Here is a 14,359-nt window from a genome sequence, read left to right as displayed (position 1 = left end):
CAAGCATCCAAAGCCCACCCGAGAGCAGCCAAGGCCCAAACTGAGAAACAACAAGTAGCCCAAGGACAAAAACCAAGAGGTAGCAAGCAGCCCAAAGCTTGCCTACATCAATTCTCCCCCACTTAAAAAAACTCATCTCCTGATGAGGAAGCTTCAAAATTTTGGAGATCCGGTATTTCAGGTTCTTGGATTAGAATATCATACTTTCGTTTGATGGCTTCCATTTCTCGTTCAAATTCTGCTAGAAGTGAACGCTTCTTGGACTCGAATCTATCGTCACATTTTTTTTTTTGAATCTATCGTCACATAATTGTAGTTGTTCTTAAATTCTGAGAAGTTAGATCTGTATCGGGTCTGAGGATCTTTCTTGTGGCGAGATCATTGGCTTTAAGGAATAGATTCTTTTATTGCAGATGGATGTTCCATGGTGTATGCTTTTTGATGTTGATATTCTTCTTATTGATAAGACTAGAGAGGGAGTTGAATGAAAACTTTAATTATGGAGGTAAACCTTAGAATCTGATGGTTTTCATTTGAGTAGATATAAAACCAAATACATGGAGTGTAGTTTTAGTAGTAATAGATCTAGTGAGGGGATTGTGACTTTGGGCAATCAAATCATTAATAAAAATGCATGTTTTAGATATCTCTGGTCAATTGTTTAGAGTGATAGCGATGGATTGGGATTTTATTTGTAGAATTCAAGTTGGATGGTTGAAGTGGAGGAATGCATCAAGTCTGTTGTGTGGTAGAAAAGTATCCCTCAAACTTAAGAGGGAAATTCTATAAGATGGTGGTGATCCCTGCAATATTTTATGGCGCAGAATGCTGGCCTTTAAAAGAGAAGTATAAAATTAAGTTACAGAGATAATGATGCTTAGGTGGATGAGTGGCTTTACTCTTAGAAACAAAATATGAAATAAGCATATACGTGAAAAGGTTGGAGTAGCTCCAGTGGTAGATAAGATTAGAGAGAGTCGACTTAGAGGGTACACCCACATAAAACATTGGCCTTTTGATGATCTGGTTAGGGGAGTAGATGTATTTGATTTAGCTTAAGTTAAGAAATATATAGACCTAAGAAGGCTTGGATAGAAAATATTAGAAGCCTTTCTTTGTTAGATTTAAATGAGATTTGACTCTTATCAGGACAATGGAGAAAAGGATTCATGTAGCCGACCCCACGTGTGGGATGAAGACATGATGTTGTTGTAGGTGAACATATTGCTACCCATAAGAGCTATGTAGAATGCTACATTAATATCATTGATGGGGACATCAGATCGTGGAAGGTCTATCAGAGACGTGGCTGTCGATCTACGACCACGATTGAGTCATTGTATTTTTGATTTATTTTTTACGTTTTCTTATTTATGATGTCATATTGTATTTGCTTTATTAGTTTTCCGTTGTACCCTTTTATCAAGGGAGGTCGTATGTAAGCCATATAGACATTGTTGTCCTTTTATGTTGTGAGTCATTGTAAGAGGCTATTTATACCCCAATTGTTCTTCTTTTCAAGTTAATGATTGAATGATTAAAAAAAAATTGTCTTTGCTTGAGTTCTTGGCGAGACTTGAGAGTGCTTGGGAGAGAAATCTCTAGGGAGAGAAATTGGATCACCCACCAACCTTGGAGACGGTCAGGTTCGTGATTCTTCTTCTTCTTTATCTAATTTTTCCTCTTCTTCGTCACCTATCCGCTGGCCTAAGGCCTTTCCTCCAAACCCCTTAACCGCCGGCCTTGAAAACCCATCCCCCACCGCCGCCTAATTCCCCCACCGCCGGCCTCCCCGTGGCCCCTCCCTCCGTCCCCACTTGCCATCAACTCTTTCCTAAATTATACAAATCATACAATTTTTTTTCCTATAGGCACATAATAACTTCTTACTTCTTACCTCTTTATGTTCTTCTCCTCTTTTCTTCTACTTATTCTTTCCTCCTTCCCTTAATTTCACTAACCTCTCACATTTCTACCCCCAATTCCTTTCAACCCTAACCTTTGGCATCAACGAAAAATGCAATAACCCACACCCCTTAACTTCCCTGTCATCACCTTAAATCAAGAAACTAGCCGCCCAACAGCACATTCCTTCTCTCAGATAGCTCCCAAATCCACAGAAAAAAAGAAGCATTCACAACCCAGCTACAGCAGGAATCCGACTACTTCAGCTCAGTATCCATTTGTCCCATTCTAAACCCACCTGATATGCCCCTTGCAGCTCCTTGGCTTGAGCCCAAAACCACACCAATTCCCGCTCCTCTAGATTTCCTCCCAAGGCACATACCTTTCCCAGCTTTCACTAGCCTCCACCTCAAACCCCCCACCTCTCATTTTTCTCCAGCCTGCACAAAACCGAGAATGGCAGACCTTGGGGTTCAGTTGGGAAGTAAATGCACTAAGAATACGAAAGGCAACGGAAATTCCTTAATTAATTTCCTCTAAAACAATGCATGCAGGCCATCTGTAAATAGTGAAATAAATTATAACTGTAGGAAAATTTTCAACTCACATTTAATTCGCTAACTTCCAATTCTTCGCAATGTCGAATTGCTTCATTCAAAGTTTAGAACATACTGACATTAAATTTGTGGAATTTTTTGAATGTTAAGATTTTGAGATATTTTTAAATTTAATAGAAAGTAGCTCATACCTGTTCAAATTTAGGTTTTACATTAGTCGAGGGATTAAATTGGAGAAACTTGATATTTTGGGACTAAATTGGCCATCTGTGAATAATCGGGGAATTATTTTGAAGTTTACCTCCATCTTTTTTATACTCAATTTTGTATGTTCACTTGTCTGTTGTGAGACACGGTGATTGGCAAATTTGTGACATGATTATGCACATTTATAAAGATTTTTTTCCATAATGTAATATCTATGAGTAACTGTTTCAAGACTATTGTTTGCTTTTATTGCAGCTAGAAAATTGTACGGATCTTACAGTTCTTTGTCAATTTCCTAAAAGCCAAAATGTTGTTCTTTCTCAGGGGCAATCATCTTCCGTTTTATTGAGGTAATTTTCTCATAAATTGATTCTGCTGCATGTGTTTGAACATGAAGACCTCTTTCATAATTTTTTGGGTTTCTATTTGATCATATGATTTACGTGAGAAGTTCCATTGGCCCATATCTCCAGCCATAGTGCCTAACTTTTGGAAAACAAGCGTTAAGCTTGCTTAAATGTGATAACATGTCACATATAATTATCCAACGGCCTTCTTTGGATGAAATTTAATGACCATTCAGGCAATATTACATTGTTGTCGTCGTTATTTGTAATCTTACTATTTTTTGGGTGGATATTTTCCATCTAGACATTTACATAACCCATTGACATCCGATTAAGGGATGCACGACTTGATGAATCAGTCTGTAGAACTCCTATATCCTTAACATGGTATGAAGTTGTGGGAAAAGGGTATAAGAATAAAGATGTCGAGGGAGAGATCAAGAGAAGGGGTTAGATGAAATTAGGGTAGACTGGTATAGCCAATGTTTCAATTATTTTTGTGGATGTTTTATTTCTACATAGCAAGGCCTTTATTAGCCTCCCAAGCTAGTAACAAGATAAAATAGTAAAGAAAGGGGAAAATAAAAAAAAGGCATAAAGACATTACTACATTGATCAGTACAACAACAACAAGCCTTACATTGATCAGTGCAACAACAAAAACAACAACAACAAGCCTTATATTGATCAGCAAAAAAAGAAATTTATATCAAAACAAACAAAAAATATTGAGTGCTAATTGTATTTAGGAAATTTTTATAAATACTGTGCACACTTATCTACACTGTGATCTAATTCTCATGCAAAATTTGCGTAGCTGAAGAGTCCATGTGAATTTGGTGTCTTGTAAACCATGTTTCAATAAATTTTTTTTTCCTTCAGGGTGTGAAAAACCTTGGTGATGTAACACAATGTAAATCCAGGATTTGTATTAAGACGTTTAACAAGAGATTATTCAAGAAAGATAATTGCAAATGAAATCTCGTTCTCAATTCAAACTTTTCGGAAATCTCAATAGAGTCCATGTGAATTTGGTGTCTTGTAAACCATGTTTCAATATTTTTTTTTTCCTTCAGGGTGTGAAAAACCTTGGTTTGGACTTTGGAAAATCAATGTTATTATAATGATCCATATTATGCCCCTTTTTGTGTTAATGATTCTTTCTATTTACTAAATTCAGAAGTTTTATGGAACAATAACAGCAATATAATTTTAGGAACAAGCAATAGAGTTGGCAATATTGATATTTTGACCTACCTATATGGGTGGAGGCAAAACAAGTTAGTCTCAGTCAAAGTCGACGTTAATGACAATTGGATTTAGCATTGCACAAAATTAATCAAATGCCCAATACTAATTGAAATCATCGATCATCACTTGGTTCATGAAATAAACTTTGCCAATACATACGGAGCATTAAAATTACCAAGGACCTCCGTGATCAATTTAATCAAATGTGATGAAAGTGGCAAGTGATGGATGGTGAAGCCATGTAAAAATTGCTTAACCGTCGCTATTTTCTTAAAATGGATCATGTTAATGCATCTGGGATGCTTAAAATTCCCAAAAAAGACCCCAGTGCCAACAAGTTGTCACTCGACAAAGGTGACGAACAACAAAAGCATAAACTTGCTCACAAAATGGATGCATCAATACTTTCGAAATATTAAAATTACCCAACAAAAAAACCCATATTGGTCCATCCATCGCTCAAGAAGTGAAATTAAAAGTTTACCCGCGCGTGAGAAACGTCACAACTCTAGATGGGCAAACGACAAACTTTGTGGGAATCAATAAAAGAAAAAATAACTAATTTAAAATAAAAATAATCTTGCTAATCCTTTGTCACATACGACAACAATAACAAGTCTTTATCCTACTATATGGGGTCAGCTAAATGAATCATTTTTCTCCGTTGTGTCATCTTAAGAGTCAAATTCTCATTTAAATTTAATAAAAAAATATCCTTTTTAATATTTTCTAGCCAAGTCTTTTTAGTTCTATCTCTCACTTTATTAATATAGGTCAAATTAAATATATGTGCTTTCCTAATTGGGTCATCAGAAGGCTAACATTTTTTGTGTCTACTAAGGCTACTCTTTCTAATCTTATCTGTCACTGGAGTTTCTCCAACCTTTTCACATATATATTAATTTCTCTTTCTATCTCTAAGAATGAAGCCACCAACCTCCCCTTTGTCGCTCTGAGATTGCAAGTATCCACCACCACCCCACCCTCCTTTCACCTTTTGCCATCTCATTCTCTTATGATATAGCTAACTTTGACTCTTAACTTGCCGGTTAGTATTATTTGTGGCACATCGCCACAACTCCAAATTTTGCGGCAACCTTCACAACTCTTATCTTTGATGGACCCTAAATTGATGATCTATACTTCCACCTCCAAAATCATCAATAGCCTTGCTGATTACAAGCTTGACTGCCCGACCTTGGCCAAACTCTTTCGTTCTTTCTGTAATTCTGCCTTTCTCTATGGTTCTTTCTTTCTCTAATTTTATCTTTTGCTCTCTCTCTCTTTCTCACATGTGCCAAAGTTTTGGCTGAGGTTGGCCTCTCGGTTTAGACTTGGCTGCTCGATTTTTTTGCTGTTTTTGGAGAGCTGGTAGGCCCCAACTCATTAATTCTGAGATTAATGAGCAAATTCTGGTTCATTCCCCCTCTTTCCCCCTTCCCTTGGCTCTTCAGTTTCCCCCACTTTGCTCCTTTTCCCGTGGCTGCTTGTTCCGGCTCCCTGTGGTGCCCGTTCCTGTCTCTCGTGGATGCCTTTCTGGTTCCCTATGTGGCTCTTCGGGTGCTGCTTCTAGACTGCCCCTTGGCCTTCTGTTTTCCTCTGTTTTAATTAGTTTGGTTGGAGATATTTTGGGCTATTTGGCTGCCCCATTTCTCCTATAAATATATGATGCTTTGTGGATAAAAGGAGAGATTATGTGAGAATTTTTGGAGCAAAAAACCTGCGGGTTTTCTTGGAAAAGCTTGCGAGCTTGTTCCATTCCTCTTCTTGTTGTTGGGAAAGCTTGTGAGCTTCTCATCTCTTCAACTTCATCTCATGCTTCTTATCTCTTTCTTCTCTCCGCAAGTATCCACCTCATTTGTATCTTTCTTCTCGATCAGGAAAAGCTTCTTTAGATATATTTATGTCATAAGTTTGAAATGTCATGTTATGTTTAAAAGTTTTTGAAGTGTTGTTTGTCCTTTTATTTTAAATTATAAGGAACGTTTTTGTTTCTTTTTTGTGACCAAGGGTCTCCTACTAATTTTGGGAGCTTTTGGTTACATCAACCGTCACCTCGAACAGGCAAGTTATAACATGATTTTCAAAATTAAGCACCTTTGTGCGTTGTTCCAATGTTGTGTGAATGCACTAAAAAGCATATAAATACACTAAAAATGTGTTAGCTCATAGTCTAAACACATTGAAAAGTGTGCAAGTGTAATGTGCAAATACTTGAAAAATATAAAAATGCATTGAAATGCATGCACAATATATCAAATCATTGAGATAAACTCATTCACATGTTTTTCGACAAATACACGTCTAAAATTTCATGCATGAGAATGTTGCACATGTTAAAATAAAAATGAATTTAAATTTTGCTCATCTCAAGAAGCGTGGAAGTGCAGTGCAATTATATTAAAACAGTGCAATTATATCATGGTTTAAAATTGCGCAATTAGAGGCGCGCCTCAAGGCGCGCCTTTGCGCAATTCAACCAAAAAATGCCTCGAGGCTTACGCAATTCTGGACCTGGATGAGGCGTACGCCTCACCTGGACTGAGGCGCGCCTCAGAGGCGCAATTGCGCAATTCTGGGAGAGGCATATAAAAAATTGAACTTATCGTGTTTCGACATTTTATATTTTGCGATTCAAATGAGCTTTAAAACATTCGAAATGCTTGTGTCAAAGGAACATTGGGGGTGGATGCCTTCAAATTATACCTCTTTACATTATCTACGAGATGCAGAGCTAATCCGTACCTTTTCAAGTGAAAAAGTAGCATCCATTTAACCTTTTAATAGTACAACCTATGCAAATCTCACTCTATACCCTAAATATCTCTTTTAGTATTGACTGGCTTGTATCTTGTGAGCTTGTATTGAGTCAATGACACGTATTTAATGTTTATTTCATTTTTTATACTTTATATTTCTTCTGCTTGGTTTTCTCAAACTATTCAAGTACCAATCTAATCTCTTACACCTCTTTCATCAATTAATACCTTTTTTTTTTCTATTTTAACTACTTTGTAAGGTTTGCAGCGTTGGCTGAGCAGCTCCCATTCAATGAACGCTCTGCATCTATTATTCTTTCGGATAATGGGGGATTTTCAACTTCACCAATTTCTATTTCTCTTTCAAGCGCTTGCTTTTTTGCATGGAGAACACGTATAGTTTCGCCTAAAGGTACATGCTTCGTTATTTCAATCCTTGTTGTAGTTTGTTGTTCTTGATGAATGCCTTGTTGCACTTACTCTAATCTATTTACTCATATCTCATTAGTGTTTAAGCTATGTTCATTATGCACTACACCGCTTTGGTTTCTTATGTCTTAGGTATGTCTAAGGGAATCCTTTTATATCCGGTAGAATGGTTTGCTCTATGATATAGGTATGCTATTTTTCATTATATTTTTTATATAGACTTTAAAGAATTTAACTGGAAATGCTGGATAAGTAGAAGTTATAATTGGTAAGGTAAAAGACTGATCATAACATGTTCAGAGGAAAACAGCTGTTAAGTAAAAAGCAACACAAATTGGGGGATGGCTATACGTTCTTTATTTAAGGAGTCTAATAGCGTAATTTGAGTTTGATGGTATGTTATCATCATCCTTCGTCTTATTCCATCTTATTTGTGTTATCTTTATGAATTTTGTAATTTATGTTGTTAATTCTCTCACAAAAAAGAGAAGATTAGAGTTTAAAAGGGCTACCATGATTAAATATGCATAAGATAATAGCCTTCACTGTCACAACTGGGTTTGGAAGGCGGTGCACCTCGACAACACAGGATGCAATAAAGGATAAAATATATGTTTTATACTTATAAAAAAAGTGCATATACAAAATTACAAATAATATAACATAATATATTAGAATAAATAATGAAAGAAAGATTGAATTGTCATTTCATTAGTATGAATTTAAATGATAGTACGCCAACACAATAATATTATTACCATTAAAAGAAATTATAATAGGAAGGAAACTATCCAACCCTCAAAAGCAAAAACAGAAATGACCTACTATAAAATGTAAGAATATCAAATATATTCTATTGTTGATAGATCTGCTCCTGTGATGATGCTCCACATGTTGATGCATTTTTCATGTCGACTTAACTCAAATTGTGTCAAACCAAACCCATTCGGGTTTCGATCAATTCAAATCAACCCCGTCAAACCTAAATCGACTCAAATCGGACATAAATTCAATCCAATTAGGCTCAATCAAATCCAAATTAAATCAATTCGAGTCCAATTTCATTAAATTGATTTGATCGAATTAAATCGAACTCTATCGAACCCAATTTGACTCAAATCGGTACCGATTCGAGTATAATCTCATCAAATTGACTCTATTGGACCAATCAAGCTCAAATCGAGACGAATGGGCTCAATTTCAAACCCAATCAGCCCAATTGATCAAATCTGAGCTCATTCTAATTTGGAAATCAAATCCAACGATTGAAATTCAAAGAGCAGTTGGTTGCTGGTCTTTTCTCCCTTTCCTATTGATTTATGCAGCTTTAGCAGGGATCGTCTAACAAGAGATCATATCTTGCAGTAGAAGATCAAATCGAGCGGGTGTGCTTCATTTCAGGTATATAGAGAGAGGGAGAGGGGTTGGTCTCCCCTTCTGCTTCGTGTGTCCCCAAGCGAACAAGAGAGAGTATGTAACACCCCATAGTATCACTATATTGTACTGTAGAGTGTAACAATAATCATTATAACATTTCCATCATTTACCTCTCATTTCTGTTGAGTTGATTTCATATCTAAATAAAAGATCATATAAACATTATTTGGAATAACAAAGGAAGCATCTAATAATTCTCCAAATTTCATCACATCCAAGACTTTATACAGAGCCACTAATGAAATCCAAAATAATTCAAAGTATTACAACATTAAACAAGTTTACTAACCTCAAGAGTAGATTTCACAATTTAAATAAACATTGATATAAAACTTAAATACTTGCTTATCAATCTTCCTCCACTTTTTCTTTTTCTTTTCCTTTTCCTGTAACAACAGCCAGTAATGAAAATACTGGTGAGCTGTGAGGCCCAGTAAATTATGCAGTTATAAATAGAAAATTTGAAACAGTAAAACATGAATAAAAAAATTAATTACTAGAGAAACTACAAAACATTTCTTTTGACATTACCTTTAACTGTTATCTTAGATCCATACTGAATATCAATTTTCTCATTAAAATGTTTGGCTATTCTTTCATAAATAAATTCAATGGAGCCCAGGAAAACCTGGCATTATCGCCATTGAATTTCATAGAGGTCCCTTTTGCCCCACCTGCTATGCAGGTATCATTTCTTTTGGGGTCTCTTTTGCCCCTCTTATAAGGTAGTTACATATTTGGGAACCCTTTTGTCCCAACTATCCTTGTAAATCATACATCATATACATATAGCCAAACTTTATGTTAAATTGATATTCAATATACTTTTATAACATAACTCATACTTGTATTGTTGCTTTCATAAAGATCTTTATATGCAACTATGTACCATATGTTAAGAATGAAGATTCTTTTCAAAATCTTTCCGACTAGTAAAATCTTTAATGAAACATAACAACTCTTATTTGGAAGTCTCATGATTAAAATATATAAGAGGTCTTTCATATATGGAAACTAGGTTAGGAACATCCTTTAGCAGAAAATTACTTGTGACACAAATTTCTCGTGCATTCATTCAACTACTAATATATAATGCAAAAGTAATAAGAATTTACATATTCAATATACTTTTAATTTGCATTACTTACCTTCTCGACGATTTGCTTCTTCCAAACCTTCCCTTCTTATTCCTCTTCTATTATAAGTCACTTCAAAGCCTCCTCTTTGCATAAGCTTATATAATCTATATCACCATAAATTATGATTTGCATAAGAACAATACTAAATTGAACCTAGTATACAAGATAAGGGAAATTTATAATTCTTACATTTTTCTATCTTTTTGATTATTCCTTCACAGAATTTACTGTTCTTTCTCCAAATTTCTATAATTCAACCATTTATTCAACTACACTTCTCTGCAAAACATAGATTTCCCAATTGTTGTTGTTCAGTACTTATTCATTCAACTTAAACCTAAAAAGTCTACAAGCTTCTTACCTGTCTTGCTGCAGAATTCTTCAATTTCGTGAGATCACTTGGTCAAAGCCTCACCTAATGCCGCTACAATACTTTATACACTATGTTGAAACAAGTATAGTGAAATCTGCACTATGCCGAACACTTCCTGCACTCCCGCCTCTTGCTACAGCACTGGAAATACTATGCCGATTAAAGCTACAGTCCCGCCTCCCTCTACCGAACCTTGCTACAGGATCTTTGTCTCCGCCAGTATGCCTTCGACAAGGAACAAAAAAATCAGCGGCTCCCTCTATTCCGTGAAATCTGCATTTCATTTTTCTCTCCCATTTTATTCTCATGCCGTAACAACACTTATCCAAAGTAGATAAGGTTAGGAGAGTGGGCCCCAAGCTATAACTGCTATTTACCCAAACTATGCATTTATTCATAATAAAAATTTTACCTATTTAACTGAAATTACATAATCCATTTATTTTCTATTATTAATGTAACAAATATTTAACATTAAATTTATCTATTTAATATTAATCTATTTAACAAATAATTAATCAATAAATTTGAATTATAAGTAGCATTTATCAACTCACTTGGTTATCTGGTTGAGTCTTACAAAGTAGAGCGCGTGAGGGAGGAGGCTTCTTCGATTTTCTTCTACTTGCGTGTATCTAGGCTGAGTGAAAGGGGGGTCCTCTACGCGTGTCCAGCCCAAAACCAAGAGGGAGAGCGTCTTATAGCGACTATTTTCTTCCTGTTGTGTGGCCCGTTTGTCCAACCGAGCGTGTGAGAGGGAGCTTAGTCGGGCCTCCTGCTTGTGACCTGAGAGAGAGAGACCGAGCATCTGGTCTTGCGTACGTGCGTCTGAGTTGAACGGAGCAAGGAAAGTCATATGCGTGCAATCTAGCTGGGTCGTTTAGATTTGGGAGCCCCTTTTGCGCGTGCTTGAGGTCGAACCAGTGAAGGAGATAAGGACTTGAACTCCTTGTGTGCGATGGTGAGGATCGAAGTTCAGAGTTGCTATTATGTGACTGGAGAGCTCCATTTCCTACAGCTACCTTCTCCTTTTTCTCATTCAATCCAGTGGAAAATTCTCCCTTGCTGCTGTTGTTCCTCCAAATAGAGAACATAAGATTGTTGTGTGGTTGGGCTGCTGTCTACCTCCATTTCCTACACTTTGTTTCCTCTTGTTAGCTGATTTTGGAGGTTATCAAGCTCAAAAGGTCAACTCTGGCAAGCTCGTGATAGCGCAGACGATGTCCGGAGCGCTTTGGATAGCAAGCCTCTTCCTCCATCTCGCCTTTGCAAGGCGAGAGAACATTTTCGGTCACACTGTGACTCGCTGTGGTGAGTTAAAATTCCTCAAACTTAGAAAACATAGGTCTCCAAGCCTTTTGTTTGTGTGTATGACACTCATTTAGGTCCATAGAAACCTTGCATTTTGCTTTCCAAAACCCCAAATTGAATCATATGTTCGCTGTCCTCTTAGTCAAATTGTGGAAATATGATGATTTCTCATGATTTGCTTTCATGTTAGAGCCAAAGAGGGTGGCGGCGAGGCGCCAAGTCGTTGGACTTGTGTCCAATGCACCTATCTTGCATGCAATATATTCATGTTGTGTCCAATCCTTCGCTTATGATCAAACCCCAGGCTAGACGTTGTCATTTGGTCACAACTTGAATGATAAAGTGTATGATTTCACATTGTGTAGCATGCGCTACTCCTTTACCAAATCACAAGTTATGCCAAGGTTAACTTAAGGATATGGGAGGCTTGCTTAGCTATGACATTTGTGTTTTTCCTCTAAATTTGCTAAATGTTCAAGAATGAGTTCTAATTAATTTGCAAAGCTTGTAAGCAACTAGTGGGGTCTTTCTTTAACTTTCATGTTTATATTTCAAATCCTATGACAACTAAAATTGATTGGATTTATGCTTGATATTTTTTCCAAATTTAGAAGATTGAAGTGATGAATAATTCCCATTTAAATGGCCACAAACTTAATCAAACTAAGTTGTTTGGTTTGGGTTGCATCAGTCAAACTTTGGTTGAATGCATGTTATAAGTCATTTGCCAAGATTTTGCATACTCAAGATTTGCAAATTCACAAATATCTTTATTTAATTTGTAAGTACATTTAAAAGCGAGGGTGGAGTATTTTATGGCCTTTAAAGACCTTTAGATCATACCCCACCATGCATTGAAATTATCTAAGCATGATTAATGCAATTTGCAAGTTGAAAGATTGAGAGCAATGACAAGTAACTTAAGCATATGATCACACCAAATTGATAAATCACCTACACATGCATGCACTTCTAGGTTCCTTAGATCACATCAAATTGAACTTAAACTTTTTAAAAGTTGTAGGAATCAATCTCCTCTATCTAAATGAGTCCAAAACACTCAAAAAAAAAAAGGAGCTCTCTTTCAAGTTTCATTTTCCCTCATGTGTGACATTTTGGATCCTTCCTAATGCTCTAAATGTTATGTTACACGAATCATTGGAGCTTAGAATCAAATTTAAGTCATCAACCTCATTTGTTGGAGCACAAAACCAACAAATAATCATCTTGCTTGTTGCTTTCTAAGCTCGCATGGATGTTTCCAAACTTCGGTGCAGCGGCCTTTGCTCACTTGTCACTGTATTCAGGTCATACATCGCGTTGCTTCTAGGGAGCACCCTAGTATTAACACAATGTATTAAAGGATTCATGTCATGTTTATTCGACAAGTTTAATGCTGATTGTTGACTACCTAACACAATCATCCACTTTTCTCATCCAGGACTTGGGACCTGACAACGACAATATTATATTGAATTTTACTCAAAAAAGTATTTTTATTAATGTTCTTTAAGCATCTCCATCTAATTGGAGGACAATATTTTATTCTATTTTTTATTTTCCTTAATTAATATAATATTGATAATGATAATTCTATCCTTAGTTGAGATTTCATTTCCTTTATGCATATGAACTTATGTATAGATATTAATTGTTTGTTTGATTATTCAAGTTATGATGAATTCAATGAGGAATTTAGGAAGCCCTTGTTTTTCTTTCTCGTTTTCTTGCTGTAAAGATTCAACAATCTGATATATTAAGGTTTCCACATCTACATCTTAAGGATTTGTTTTCTGCTCTCTTTCTTTTGTTTTCTTCCTTTATTTTATTTTATTTTATTTTATTTTTCACCATTTCACAGGAAGTGATGTATCGCGGCTTAAGTCCAAATGTGGTGAAAGTATGTAATGGTTGACTAGATCTGGAATCAATTTTAGATTTGCTATGCTGAATTTTGGGACTATTAAGTTGAAAGTTGAGAATTTGTGGACACAGTAATTAGAAGAAAAAATACTGTGACGTGTTTATAAATAAATAGCTTCAATTACACTTCCTTTTGTGGATAATCCATTTTACACATGTTTAGTGTTTCCTAGAATTACATTTACATGCTATATATATGATATTCTTTCATTAACATTTAAAATTATATCTAACAAATAAAGGAAGAATGCAAGGTTGTGAAAATCAGACTGGATAATGAACCAGTAGAAGGAGCGGTTCACAGTTCAATCGGTCGAACTGGATGACATAATGAATAAAATTTAGATGACATAAAAATCATATAATAATATAAATTTTTTATTAAAAAATAAATTGAAATTCACACATTACTAATATCTTATATAAGTTTAAATTTAAACATATTCATTCTTTAAATTTAATTTAAATTTAACAAAAAATTGACTTACAAAAGAATTAATAAGTTTAATATAAATTATTCTTAATTTATGTTATATATTTATATATAATTTATATGTTAAATTCATATTATTATTTTACATTTATAAATTATTGAGGTCAAATTAGATCATTTATTTTAAATAATTAAATAATTCATATTTATAGCAACGTTTTTAAAATCGAAACGGACCAGCCGGTTCAACCGGTTGAACCGCGAACCGGCCGGCCGGCCGGGTACGGG

The 14,359-nt window shown here is 35.4% G+C and overlaps 1 protein-coding gene across 2 annotated transcripts in view; it reads left to right on the top strand.

Moving 5' to 3' along the window:
- The window catches only part of LOC110108336, a 79,433-nt gene that overhangs the window by 27,723 nt on the left and 37,351 nt on the right, over nucleotides 1–14,359 (top strand). For both annotated transcript variants that reach the window (XM_028699412.1, XM_028699411.1), the window contains 2 exons: nucleotides 2,925–3,019; nucleotides 7,287–7,438. In XM_028699412.1, coding sequence (XP_028555245.1) covers nucleotides 2,925–3,019; nucleotides 7,287–7,438 — 247 coding nt within the window. The remainder of the gene's footprint in view (nucleotides 1–2,924; nucleotides 3,020–7,286; nucleotides 7,439–14,359) is intronic.

The sequence above is a fragment of the Dendrobium catenatum genome, unplaced genomic scaffold (genome assembly GCF_001605985.2).
Source record: "Dendrobium catenatum unplaced genomic scaffold, ASM160598v2 fragScaff_scaffold_1282, whole genome shotgun sequence".
Taxonomy (NCBI): domain Eukaryota; kingdom Viridiplantae; phylum Streptophyta; class Magnoliopsida; order Asparagales; family Orchidaceae; genus Dendrobium; species Dendrobium catenatum.
This window is presented reverse-complemented; position numbering and strand designations above follow the sequence as displayed.